We start from the raw sequence: 13482 nt of genomic DNA on the forward strand, positions 1-13482 counted from the left end.
ATGTAAGTATTCAGATACACATACATATGTACATATGTATCTATGTATGCACATAAATATGGATGAAATAATCTTCGGTAAGAAATCGCCGAAAACCAGAATATTTCAAAACTCCGAGATGTTGCGCATTAAAAGTAACCTTAATTTACATATGTACATATGTATGTATAAATGTGTGTATGTATTTTCATATGTACCCACATATGCATGTAAGGAGGAAAATACATTGGTAAGTAGTTGGGAAAGTAAGTTCGCGGTACTGAGGTAAGTTAACATATGGACATTTGTACATCTGTAGATACTTGCATATTATCGCGGTCAATATAATGCTAGTTTTCTGCGAAATAGCTTCAACAATCGATTTGATTTCTTCATATGTATGTATGTATGTACATACATATTTACATATGTATGTACATATCTGACGGTATAATGTTGCGTGGCAAACCCTCAAGTTGACTGAGGACAATGATGTCAATCAAATCAAGAATTTATCGTGCAATGTGAAAAATATCACATACATATGTATTTTCATATGTACATACATATATAAATATGTACGAGGTACTAGGTCCTAGAGTTCGATTTCCATGGCAAGATTTCAAAATTTTGATAATTGCATGCCAAAGTCAACTTAGACAACTTAATATGGCTTATGCGAAGTCTACAATAAGTCAAAAAAAATTACTGTTACTTGAATATGTACATACAAAGGCACTTATGTACATATATATAATCAATATAACGGACCACCACAAAGTTTGAAGGAAATATTTGAACCGTTAGATATTAATATAATCTTCCCAACAAAATCGAGAAGGGACGTCACAACTTTTATACCCGGTACTCAGTACTACATCTGTACATTAGCGGTTTTTTTTTTAATTTTACATGTTTTCTTCATCTGTCATATATGTACATCTACAACACTTCTCATGCCAACACGCTCCTTTAGCTCGCCCCCCTTCCCTAGAGTCACACGCGGCAGAGGCAGAGGCCGCACACTGCAGAAGCAGAGTGTGAATGAGAGAATGTGCAAAAAACAAATAAAAGCTGCGGGACGGGGTGGGTTTAGCCCCTGCAAATTAATTTCTTCATTTTGGCTATATTAATGATCCTATCTGATCCCAGATTCGGTGATCTGATATGGTTATTCCCTACGGAATGGCGTTTTTAATATTCTTTTATCTTCAAAATTGTAGCTTTGGGAGGGTTTCGCCCTTTTGCGGGGGCGGAAGGGGACTGAGCTAATTTTTTATATATGTACACTTGAAACAGTGTGAGCATACAGAAGTCTGGATGCAAAATTTGGTGGCTCTAGCTTTTATAGTCTCTAAGACGGACGGACAGATAGACAGACAGACATGGCTCTATAGACTCGGCTATTGATGCTGATCTATAATATATATACTTTATGGGGTCGGAAACGTTTCCTTCGGTGCGTTACATACATCTATATATACATACATACATCTATTTACTCTTCGAGTACCGGTGTAATAACAATTTAGTAGACGTTCTTGTTACAAATAATTTAAATGAACGTACTTGCCGTCAAGTGGCATTGAAAGTGCAAAGAAGTCTACCATATTTAACAAAACAGATTTTTATTGATCATGTACACTTCATTGTGGCCATCAAGTTACATACATGCATACATAATTACTACATAAGTAAATACACTTGTGCCGCTCTCTATTACATAGTGGCGCTGGGGAGAGAGTTTGTTTTTGAGTGTTGCAGTGAGAGAGATCGATGCAGAAAAAATGACAGAAACAGATGCCACTGCGCTTTTCTCGTCGTCGCTCTCTCTCGACCTTTGGCTTAAGACTAATACTTTTTTAACGAAATAAAAAATCAATAATAATAGTAATAGATATACAAAAAAAATCACGCGCTATCGATCTTTCATTAACCCAGAATCTACCGGAATTACATCTGCACGTACGTCTATAAGTACACACATTCATACATATGTATGTAAGTATTTATTCTACAGTCTACTGCTCTCCGCACCGTTCTGGCGCGCCGGAGTCGTTTGTGACTTGTTGTATCCGTTGCCGCTGGACATCTGTAAGTGCTGCGGCAGCTGTGTGGGACGTCCGTTGGCGGCGGGCAGGGTCGATTCATCGACGGAGAACACGGAGTTGTCGTGTCCGTGCATGTGACGGGCGTTGAGGACAGCCTCTGGATGGATCTTCGATGGCGACTCGACCGAGGACTCTTGTCTTGCCGGCTCGGGCTTGCCCTCGAGCAGGAAACATGTGATGAAGAAGAGAATGGAGCCTGCAAAAAAGAGAAGTAGGTGTTAAAAAAGATGAGTCACCGGTACCCTAACGGGTAAGATAAGAAGTCAACAAATCAACTTACTGATGCCATAGAAGCCAGCGTAGAAAATCATGATCGAGCCCCGATAGCCGAGCACCTTGGCAACGGGATCCACCAGAATGGGCAGATTACCGCCAATATTGTTCATCACAAACAGGAAGACGCCAATGGTCGAGGAGCGGACTCGGAGCGGGACAATTTCTACGACAATGGCAAACACAATGCCGAACCACATTTCGGCGAAGAAGTAGCTCAGGCCGAGGGTGATCATGGCCCACAACGGATCGAAGTAGACCGATCCGAAGGCCGGCAGTGTGGCAATCAGCTGGCTAACAGCCAGCACAAAGGCGCGTGATCGGATTCCCATCTTGGCGACAATCTTGTCGGAAACAATGCCACCAACGACCACACCCACGCTGCCAATGCCAATGGTGACCCCAAAAAGCCACCAGCCTAGATCCACATCGGGGAAGTACGTGTTGTAGTACAGATCGGCGTTGTAGGCGAATGTCATCCCCCCACAGTGACGAATGGAGGCGGCTATCATCAGCATGATCATAGCGGGATTCTTGATCACCTGCCACAGGCTGATCGGCTTGCCGCTGGCCGTCTGTCGATCGACTTCGCCAATAGACTTGCGCTCCGGCTCCCGCAGAGTGGTGCCAGTGAGTGCGGCTACGATGACAGCCAGCACTCCTGCGCCCAGGTAGCACACACGCCAGCCCAGATTCCAGAAGTTCGCCTTGGTGATGTAGCGGCCGACGGGGAAGGCAATGCCGTAGCCCCCGTAAATGCCCCAATTGAATATGGCCATGACCAGGGCACGCTTGTCCTCGGGAAAGATGTCCGACATGATGCCGGTGGCCAGTGGATTGCAGCCAGACTCTCCGGCGGCCATCACCATGCGCAGCAGCACCAGCTGCCAGTACTCCTTAACGGTGCCCTGCAGGATGATCGCGATGCCGAAGACCACCGTGCACGCGGTCAGCATTTTGACGCGATTGTACTTGTCGGCCGCGAAGCCCATGAAGACACCTGCTATGGTGAAGATCAGAATGAAGGTGGGTCCGGCAAGGATCTGGTAGTCGATGCCCAGCCCATTGTAGTTCCACTCGCAGTACCCAGTGCCGTTGAAGTCCAGGGCGTGGCAGGTGCTCTCGTTGCCCACCGCCGAACACTGCGTCGGCAGCTCGTGGCGGTTGAATAGGGAACTGTTCTGCTGGCAGGCATGATCGCCGTAGTCCAGCTCAATGGCCGTCTGCTTGGAGGTCACTCCGATGAGATAGTGTCCCAACTCGCCCAGGATATAGCCAACGGTGAGTATGCCGAGTACATACGAGTTGTAGAAGCCGCTCATTTTCTCCAGAATGGGTATCATCTTTAGGCCCTTGTATAGAATACACCTGCAAAAGCAAATAGACAGAAGGAAAATGTCGAATCAGTCGCAGTTCTAATCGTGCATCGAGTATCACATTACAAAATCGATGTGCTTCGAAAGCATACAGTATGCAAACAATGAAGATTGGTGTACCGAGGCGGTATATGATCATCAAGTGTCTCTGCCTAATGACAAAACATTTTGAAAGATCTCAATTAATGGCGACAGGTCACCTCACCACTGCCTCTAATGCACGCAGCGTCGTGACTGGAATTTCGAAAGGAGTTTTGCTGGACAATTCATATAGCCATCTATCGCCCTGGAACGAAAGTGAAGGCAAGTGCGCGTACGTGATGGCATAAGCCATATCTAACTAACTTTATCCGGACTCTGGTGACACAGACATTCGTTTTACTCATTGAAGATCAAAGTTGAGTCCGAAAACCCATTATCAAAGGTATCCAATAGGGCATTGTGTCCAGTTGCTGCATTGGAAAAGTACTGGTAATTCGTGTACCTCTCGAGGAACGCTCAGGGTGTGGGGGGTTATGATGTAAGCACTGTCGGAAACTGCTAATCTTTTCCGATCTATCGATTCTGTATTGGGTAACCAACCATCCAGTCAGCAAGCAAAGTGCCTTTAACAATTTGCCTTCTTTTTTTCTTGTTTTTGTTATTCTCATTCGGGCAGCTAGCAAATTAATTTTTTTTTGGCAAACCGCCATTAAGCAACCTCCACAACAATCATTGGTATGGTGCCGATCTAAAGCTTTGAGAGTTTGGAGCTGTATCTTGACTTTTGACAGCCACTGACCGCCCTCAGCCCCCAGACACCAGCCACCAGCCACCAGCCACCAACACCCAACCACCAGCCATGGCAACATGCGTATACAAATTCCTTTAATCAATCAAGTTAATTTATTTTCGCTGTTTCTGTCTTTCCTCTTTGTGTCTTACAATTGCCAGACAGAGAACCGTCAGAGCCAGAGCCAGGGTCAGTCCCCAGTCCCCTGTCCCTCTTGTATCGCTCAGAACATTAGTGGGAGCTCCAGCGAACGAACAAACTCCAGTGCCCATGGTAATAGTGTCCAACGGATATGCGACCAAACAAAAGTTCCAAGAATGCGGATGCTTTGGCCAGGCCTGTGCTCTGGGCCAGGTTAATGCACAGCTCATGGCTTGCTCTATTCACCATTTAAGCATTGACTGACTGGTCTGCTCATTGTTTGGTTATTTCAAGGGGTGATGCGGGGATCGATTCATGCTCAAAATGCTTACAATGATGTGCCTTTGTGCCTTCATTTCCGAGTTCCCACTCGGCGTTCGAGCTGTTCTGGTTTCTTTTTTGGCTAGAACTGCTTCGGCTAGAGTGAAATTTTCATAATAATATACATTAGGCGGAATATGCCTCAATGGGCTTTGGGCCATTGTAAAGCTACCCTGACCTTGTTTGGCTTGGAGCGATCCAAAGTGTCATTTATTGAGCCATAAACAACGCTGATCTGCTATCGACAGTTCTCATGCAGATTTGATTTTTGATGGCGATGTGGGAAGGAAACACACTGATTGTTGTCGGCTTAGCCAAATTCCGAGACCTGGCCTTGGCATTGGACCTTTGTCAACATCGCTTGACGATTTGAGCGTGAGCAGACGCTACGAGTATGTGAATGTGTCAACACATGATTTTTAGGATGGGGTTGGGACACACCACACACACACTCCACGTTCAACGCACGTCCAAGCCATTTTGTGGAAAAGCCTTGGCCCTGGATTGCATCCATGCTGTCAGTGCGTGCGTGTAAATCTCGTTTTCTACGAGTAAATATTTCTAGTTCAGAGTCAAGGCGGCATACGCACCGAGGAGACCACACCAAACCAGATCAAAACCGGACATCGGACCACAGACACAGACGTGTCTTCGGGTTGCCTCGCTTCGTGTCTTTCGCTTTCTTCTGCAAGGTCAGCAGCGTTGCGTTTCGCGAATCGAATGCAGCTCTGCGTGTGGGCGTTGGAAATCGACAAATGCATTCGATTGGTAATTGAATTGAAGTTGTTGTAGGCATAAAACTGAAACTAAAGTGCATTTAATTAGTGCCACAACCGCCGCGTGCTCAGTGCCAGTTTGCCAGCTATTGATGCATTTTCAAATGGTTTTACTGTACTTTGGAGGGCACCGCCGCGAATGGAAAGCAGCGAGCGCGAGCGCGCGCGCGCTCAAGTCTCTCCCATTGACCTCACGCCCCACCTCATGCCACACGCAATGCCAAATGAACCTCTCTGGTTGGGAGAATGTTGCAACGCTGATATTACAGCATCGACCCCTGTTTGCTTATATTCGTGACAAGATTAGACCAAGAACAGGCCGCGACTGCGGTCAGGCTTGGCTGCTTGCAGTCGACGCCCAACTCAAGTCGAAAACTGGGCACGGACGTGACTAATGTGTGAATATCTGATAGTCAAACGCTCATAAATAAAATGCATATCTATGTGGATGTGGGCGTGCCATGGTATGGTGCCCCACCATTCGGTATACAAGAGAAATCTTTTGGATGGTCATTAAATGGTCTGCACTAAGCGGTAAATATGTAAGTACCTACGAGTACCTAATTATCATTTGCTACCATGCAGTCTTTCCAGCCTGGTATCAGCTTAAGGTCTAGTTTGTAATGGGCCGCTTAAATCGTCTATGAATAGCTCTGGCACTGGCACTGGCACTGGCACTTTGAACAGATGACAAGACAAATGGCTGGCACTCAAGCATGCCCATTCCATTACTTCCACATTATACGGCTCGGTACAATTCTATTAACTTGTCTAAAAATGCGGTTTAACAGCGCTTGCACTTGCACTTGCACCCGCACCAGCACTCGCACCATCCACCACCCCCCAGCCCACGGTGTTGTGTCGGCTGTAACCGCAGTCAAGGTTAACTTGGCTTTTATGATTGGCTTATAGATAGAGGGAGGGGCGAGGACAGACACTGGCGCTGACACTGGCACTGGCACTGGCACTGGCCAGATGGTGGTTTTGCATGCCGCTAGATTCTTTGACACTGTTCTTAATAAACTGTGAATAAATAATCTTAATTAAATGCCCAGACCAGACCGGGTCTAAGCCAGGCGGCAGGTGTCTCAGAATATTCATGATACTCATTCTCCTCCCATGTGCAATTAGCAGCCACTTAGCCAGCACTGGTGGCAAATATCTTTAGGGCCAATTAGGCTTGCGTGCCGGTGCAGCTGCCCCTCGTCGCTGACCCTGGCACTTGTGGCACCACTCTTCAGCTGAAACGCACTCGACTTGTATTCCGAATTGTTAACGGATTTTGATTAATGCACAGCAAAGTTAAGCGGCTAATTGGACCTCCAGATGGATGAAGATGAAGCCATCATCGCTAAGTGCCGGCCATGTCACATGGTGTGCCTGCCACCCGGCCAACCATTATGGCCCATGTGTTAACCACGGCTAACGCCGCCGCTCCAACATGTGCCGGATGTTTGTTTATGTACATACATACATATATGTAGATCAAGCTTGCACAAGACGAGACAAGAGAGAGAGAGAGATCGAGACACACTTAAAGTTGAGTTGTTGAATGGGAGATGGTCAACAAAAACGAAACCCCAGAGATCAATCATGCGCATCATTGGGGGAAAGTAATCTCTGCGAAAAATAAATGCAATACCTCTCCCAACACCCTTTATCGAAGTTTTGGCAATTGCAAACGCAACATAAGGGACCATCATCCATCTGAGGCTGAATGAAGAGTACTTAAAGGTGAAGCGACTCTGCTGTTTAGCAAAAGAAGCCCAAACGGTAACAATCTTTCCTCAACAGTGATGAGATTATGAGAATATTGTATCTTAACTATCACAAAATAAAACAAAATAGTTTCGTACGATTCTTTGAACAAGAGCAGATCACACACGCCCCCTCATGATTATTGATGATCAAAGTTTAAGCAAACAATGACATTCAAATATATCAGTGCTTCGATTCAGCTCGTCCAGGTGTCTCGCCCAACCAGATTTTAATGAATTACAAAATGCTGCTGCAGCTTTCGCACCTGTCATCCGCAAACAGTTGAGAAGCGGCGTCAGGGGGGTGTCCCGTATGCAAATATAAGATTGCGGATCAGATGCTGGTGCCCACGTGGTGCCCGGTGGCAACAGTTGCCCCACTAAGGGTATTGCTGGTTATTGAAACTACTATTCCGGCATTTGCATAAATCGATACACTCGCATTGGCCATAGAACCGGGTGGACGGGCCAGGCTAGACCAGCTGACCATAGAAATAAACGCGACTCTGAGTGCAGTGGCAACAACAATGATCGCTAATCATCATCTTGGCAAATATATTATTGTGTCTCAGCCATTCTGCTTTGTTTTTTTGTTCGGCACAGCATTCGAGTGGGTTCTGAAAAACGACCGGGTGCCGGACAGCGTCGGACTGTATAACCCGAATTACGGGTAATTACGTCGTCGCTGTCGCTCCCGCTTGTTCGACAAACGCAAATTGAGCGGAGCAGACGAGACGAATGGGGGAGATTGTATCTTTAATTTCGACCATGAAGATAACCGATGCAAGGATGAGATCTCATTATTACACATCTCATACTTGGGTATCGGTGAGTCGGGATTCGAGCATGAAGTGAGTGAGTAAATAATTATTTATATTTAATTGTTGTCTAGAGTTCAGAGCTTAAGTGCTTGGCACAGATCACAGAAGACCTACTCATAGATTGGGCACAAAATTACTCATGAATATACATATGTATGTACATACTCATATGTAGTACTGTCCGAATCGGTCAGTGCATATATCCGCCTTATGTATGTATATCTTGGCCATTAGTTTGCGGCATAATTAGAGTGGTCTGGCAATTAGACGTCTCTCAAACTTGCTGGATTATCAATTAAAAGTAATTCTAACAGTCTGCGACACCTGGCCAACCTTTCTAATTGCTCAACTATGGCTTGGCTTGGGCTTCTTAATGGGGTCCGATCGAACATCATTGAGATGAGATGACATTCCATGGATCAAAATGGAAATTGTGGACTTGCAGCTGCAGCTGATCCTCGGCTTTAATTTGAACCGGTGGGAGACAGATACATAGCATGGGTACTTAGCTTACAATTGTCGGGTTGAAATTCTTATTAGACGGGTTTTGGGTTGATTTCCTCATCGGGTGGTGGAGGTAGAGAGGGAGGGAGGGAGTGATCGTTGCATGGCCTTCGGTTCGATTATTGAAATTAAAAAGCACTCGCGGATAAATTATAGAAAAGGGAATGTTAATCAAATCCAGACACAGGCAAACTTATGCAATTGCCAGTTCATCGTTCATTAGCAAATTGAACTTGTCCATAATATATACAAATATACATATGTATATTGTATTGCTATATTTTCGAATTCCACGCGAATTGTGATCTTCGTGACTGCCCCCACAACAATATGTCCCGTCCACACCCCCTGCTTGGCGGGGGGGGCACCCAAAGACGCCCACCTGCAAATTATGAGGAACTTTGGGTTTCTCGATGGGATGTGGGAACACGATTCAGATTCGTTGTCGTTCGACTAAATTGAAATTGAAACTCAAATTAAATGCCTGCCAGATTCTTTGTTTAATAAATTCCTATTTAAATTGTGCCTTCAACATTTTGAGATAATGCCAAATTTATACAACACGTTTGAGGAACAAATTGCTACAACTCGAAACGATCGAAGAAGATTCATTAGCGACGAACATCTTCGCGGCAGGTTCCACCTCTCTTCCCTCATTCTAATTCACACCCTCTTCTGGGATGCCTGATGTCTGATCGATTTCTGTTTCTGTTTCGATATTTTTTGTTTTTGTTTTGTTTTGTTTTATTTGCTTCACTGCGGTTTGCTATTTGGGGGGAGCTTTCCTTCCTGCTTCTTTGCTCTGCACCGCATCGCTCTGATAAGATTGCCCAGACTTCAGAACTCATTAGGTCTTTGGGGGCAATGGGCGTGGGCGTGGACGTGCCACTCGACAAAGGCATCTCTTCCCGTTGCCATTACTCATTAGTGTTTTGTTGTCGGAGCGACAGAGTTGCGTCAATATTGAACACAAAACTCAAATATAAATACAAACTTTTAATGGTTTAAGTTGTAGTTGAAGTGACTTGAGGTTGCACTGGGTGGACACAGAGGGGAGTTTCAAGCCTTTCACATACATATGTACATACATATATATGTGGATATATGTATGTACTCGTGAGTTTGTGTGTATTTACATAGCGTGTAAACACGTCTCGCATAACCAGAAGTCCAACTATTTAACGAAGCTTATTAGCTTTCCATTATTAACGAGGGGTGGAATCTGGACAGATGCCTAATCACTGCATCATTGTTTGTATTTAGCAATCGGCGTGCGTCGATCGAGTCTACCGTTGGTTGCTTATGCGATGAAAAATGCAGCAAGCTAAGGCGATCCTATTGTAGACTGCTTACTTGAGCCTTTCGAGCAATTTTTACTTCGTTTAGTTCTAATATTGCCATCAGGAAGTCAAGTAAGCAGTGTAAGCACAATAATTAGCTTAACTTTGAGCTCGAATCCTTGCACACAATCCTCTAAACTCTTTGATCTCCAGAAGACCGTTCATGTTCTGATATTTTCCAGCTCTTTCTTGGTTTCCCCAATGCCACAGGAATAACCCAAACGTCTGTTTGTAGAATACAATTACACTTACACTTGGATAAAGATGTGGCTGCTCGCCCTCTTGTTCTGCGATCAATTTGACACTGACACACAAAAAACACGAGTACTATTCTGTGGAACTCGTGCACCACTCGATGGATTTAAATTAATTGCGAACAAACATGCGCGACGGCTAGCAATTGAACGGCAACAGACAGCGGGGCGTGTAATATTCCAATATCTTTCGATTTCACAGTTCTTTCAATTAGCCAAATGTAAGATAACGCGACAGGAAAAAAAAACCACACACACCCGATGCGATGCGAGGCGAGGCGATGTGCTCAAGCACAGCCACCCACAGTAAAGAAAAAAAATATATGTAAATATTGTACACTATTCCGTGTGGTCGTGATCCCGGGCGAGAGGAGAACAGTTGTGCTTCTGCAGATCACTCGGAGTGGAATCGTATTCGGTTTGGTATAAATTATTTTTGGGCACGTCCAATGGGCTGCGTTTTGCAAACACAACTAAAACACGGCTCCGATTGGCGTGGTTTAAAAAGGAAAACCCAACGCCCGAACGACGAACACAAAAGCCAGGCCCGAAGAAACCAAACGATCGCTTTGTGATCAAGCAGCAGAGCCGTCAGAGACGCAGTCGCAGCAGCAGCCGCAGCAGCAGCAGCCGAGAGAGCAAGCCACCAGCCTCGCGTCTCGTGTGGGCGCCGCTCTCCCGCTCTCTCTTTGTTATTTCTGCTTAGAGAATCCGAATATCGATGCTGCTGTAACCTTTCTCCATCCGCGCTTTGTGGCCTGGCCAAAAATAGGATTCCGATCGGCCAGATCGAACAAAGGACTGATTAATCCGCCACAAATCGAGTGAAATTTGTTAGGGCCGTGCCTCCTTTTTCACGTGTGCGCTTGCTCATGGCGGCGCGGCGCATTTGAACTGCTTGCTTTGTCTGCATCATGCAGGTGCCAGATGCAGCTGACACTGCTTGTCATCGGTGGATTCGTGGTGCTGTGGTGCGCAGAATGAGCGCCTTCCATCATCCATCCACAAAACTAACAAAAATCATCGATTTTCGTTTTGCCTATTGGCTCTTTAAATTGTGGTAAACAAGCGACTCATCCGAGAGAGAGAAAACCTGTTGGCAGCGATGGAAAATCCACGCATAATCTCGACTCGAGACTAGTGGGGCTTTCCCCTCCACCTCTAGCAGCTCTTTTTCGCTCTCCCAAGATCTCATCATGTTGGGCATGATGACGATGATGATGGGGACGGCGACGGTGATGCGGATGGGGATGGGTATGTGGATGATGAGCGGTGTTTGTCTGTGCCTTGTTCTGCTTGATCCCAGGCGAGCCGAAACGAACTCCAACTTCTCGGACGGATGCTTTCGTAGAATTCATAAAAAACAAGAAGCTTGAGGGAGTTCGAGGGACCGAAGCATTTAATACACTTGCATAATATTTTAATTTCTTTGCGTTTAAGATCTTGGCCGATAAGACATTGAATGAAAACTGAAGTCGAGTGCAGTCGAAACACATGTGCCTCACATTAAGATTAACATTAACTGGTGCATTGGAAGAGATCTAGCGATGGACATGCAAAATAATCAAAAATAAATATTTGGGCTAGTAGCTGTAACAATTAGGCATATTTCATATTTAAAAGAACACGACATTCACAACAAATTTTATATTTTTAAAGTGTATTTGGACCGAGCATAATTTGTAGCTTATTTATTCTCGGTGTTAGCCAGTATTGGCCTATTATTATGTTTTCGAATCAAGCTTGAATGGTCTCTGAAATGTATGGTATGGTAGACCATGAACCACCTTTTGTGAGGGTATAACCAGATGCAAAATCAAGTTTCAAGCCCAGGTCTGGAGGTTCTGAGCCTGCAATTGGACGGGGATTTTTTTTGTTTTTGTCAGTCTGATTTCTGCAGTTGCTACACTATTATTATCAAAGAAAGTCATGCAGCCAGTCATGTGCGTGTCGTAAATCTGTGCACTCTGATGGGGAGGGTGGAGGAGGTACCGGTACCCCGTTTACGGCTGACTCACGGGTCGCAGCTTCCCCTCGGAACCAGTTTCAGTGGTGATTTTTTTGTCGCCGCTCAGAAGTTGTTGTTTCTGTCCGCCGCAGGTGTTGGTCTTTGGGTATTTTCGTTGTTGTTTGTTTGCTGCTGCTAATTTGCCGAGATGTGGAGTCTTGGACACCACCGCTCATGTGACGTCAGTGGAGAGAACTGGACAGCGCTATGTATGGGGTATTGGAGCTACATGCCTACCATGGGGAGTGTCAAGTACGGGCCAAGCTCTTGTGGGTGGGTGGGGGCATGGGCTTGGGCGTCGGTGTTTTGTATCGTTTGCTTTGGTGTGCTTCTTGGATGTTCTTTTCAGTTCTTTTCGGTTTTGCTTGAACGCCCACGAGCCACGGGCCGCAAGCGGTAAGTCGCTGCTTTCAAGGCAGCATTCGGTTGGCAGCTCCAGTTAAGTGTTTTTCCTTTTGTTTTTGCTTTTTCGTTAGAACCGGATCCTTGACTGATGTGGACTCCAAGACAGCGAGCGACGACGGTGACACGAGCACGTGTGCACTTTTGTGGAATGCCCCAACAGCGACAGCGGAGGAAGAGCAGTTCCCCGACACTTGACCTCCAGGGAACGCCTGGTGGCGTTTGGGTATCTTCCGTTGGAGATCGGTTATCCGGGCATGCGCGGAAAATAAACACCTGCAATTATGCATGAATCATGAATAAATTGAACACACAAAGAGTGCTCTAAAAATACATGCATAAACGACCCGGTATACTATACTATACTCGTATTAAATTCAGAAAGTTACAACAATAAACATTCCTTGTTGCTGGCAGCCAAAGAACGAAGCGGTGAAGGAGTTCGCTTTTGGTTGTTTGGTGCATCCACGACCGGTTTTCGTGGTCAAGGAACCGAACCGGCAAGGTTCAGCACTCAGTACCGCCCCACCATGGCGTTCCTTCCATTATTTTCTTGCTTTGTTTTAATTTTTTTGTTTTTTGGCCAACCGAACTTCACCTTTTCTGATTAGCAACAGAAATTTTACGGTCATGTCCAGAACGAACAC

General features: G+C 45.5%; 1 protein-coding gene across 1 annotated transcript; it reads right to left on the minus strand.

Annotated features, from left to right (window-relative positions):
- Positions 1 to 1583: 1583 nt before the first annotated feature.
- Positions 1584 to 10904, minus strand: LOC117902443 (putative metabolite transport protein HI_1104). Its single transcript, XM_034813839.1, has 3 exons — positions 10424 to 10904; positions 2371 to 3731; positions 1584 to 2286 (listed from the first exon to the last, which is right to left on the minus strand). The coding sequence occupies exons 2-3, from the start codon at positions 3704 to 3706 to the stop codon at positions 1994 to 1996; spliced, it is 1629 nt and encodes a 542-aa protein (XP_034669730.1). The 5' UTR covers positions 3707 to 3731; positions 10424 to 10904; the 3' UTR covers positions 1584 to 1993.
- Between the last annotated feature and the right edge of the window lie 2578 nt (positions 10905 to 13482).

Source organism: Drosophila subobscura, chromosome A (genome assembly GCF_008121235.1).
Source record: "Drosophila subobscura isolate 14011-0131.10 chromosome A, UCBerk_Dsub_1.0, whole genome shotgun sequence".
NCBI lineage: Eukaryota > Metazoa > Arthropoda > Insecta > Diptera > Drosophilidae > Drosophila > Drosophila subobscura.

Coding starts and splice junctions, on each gene's coding strand:
- LOC117902443 (XM_034813839.1), bottom strand. CDS start 3,706: ATGATACCCATTCTGGAGAAAATGAGCGGCTTCTACAACTCGTATGTA. Junction 2,287..2,370: donor CGCTGGCTTCTATGGCATCA/GTAAGTTGATTT, acceptor TCTTTTTTGCAG/GCTCCATTCTCTTCTTCATC.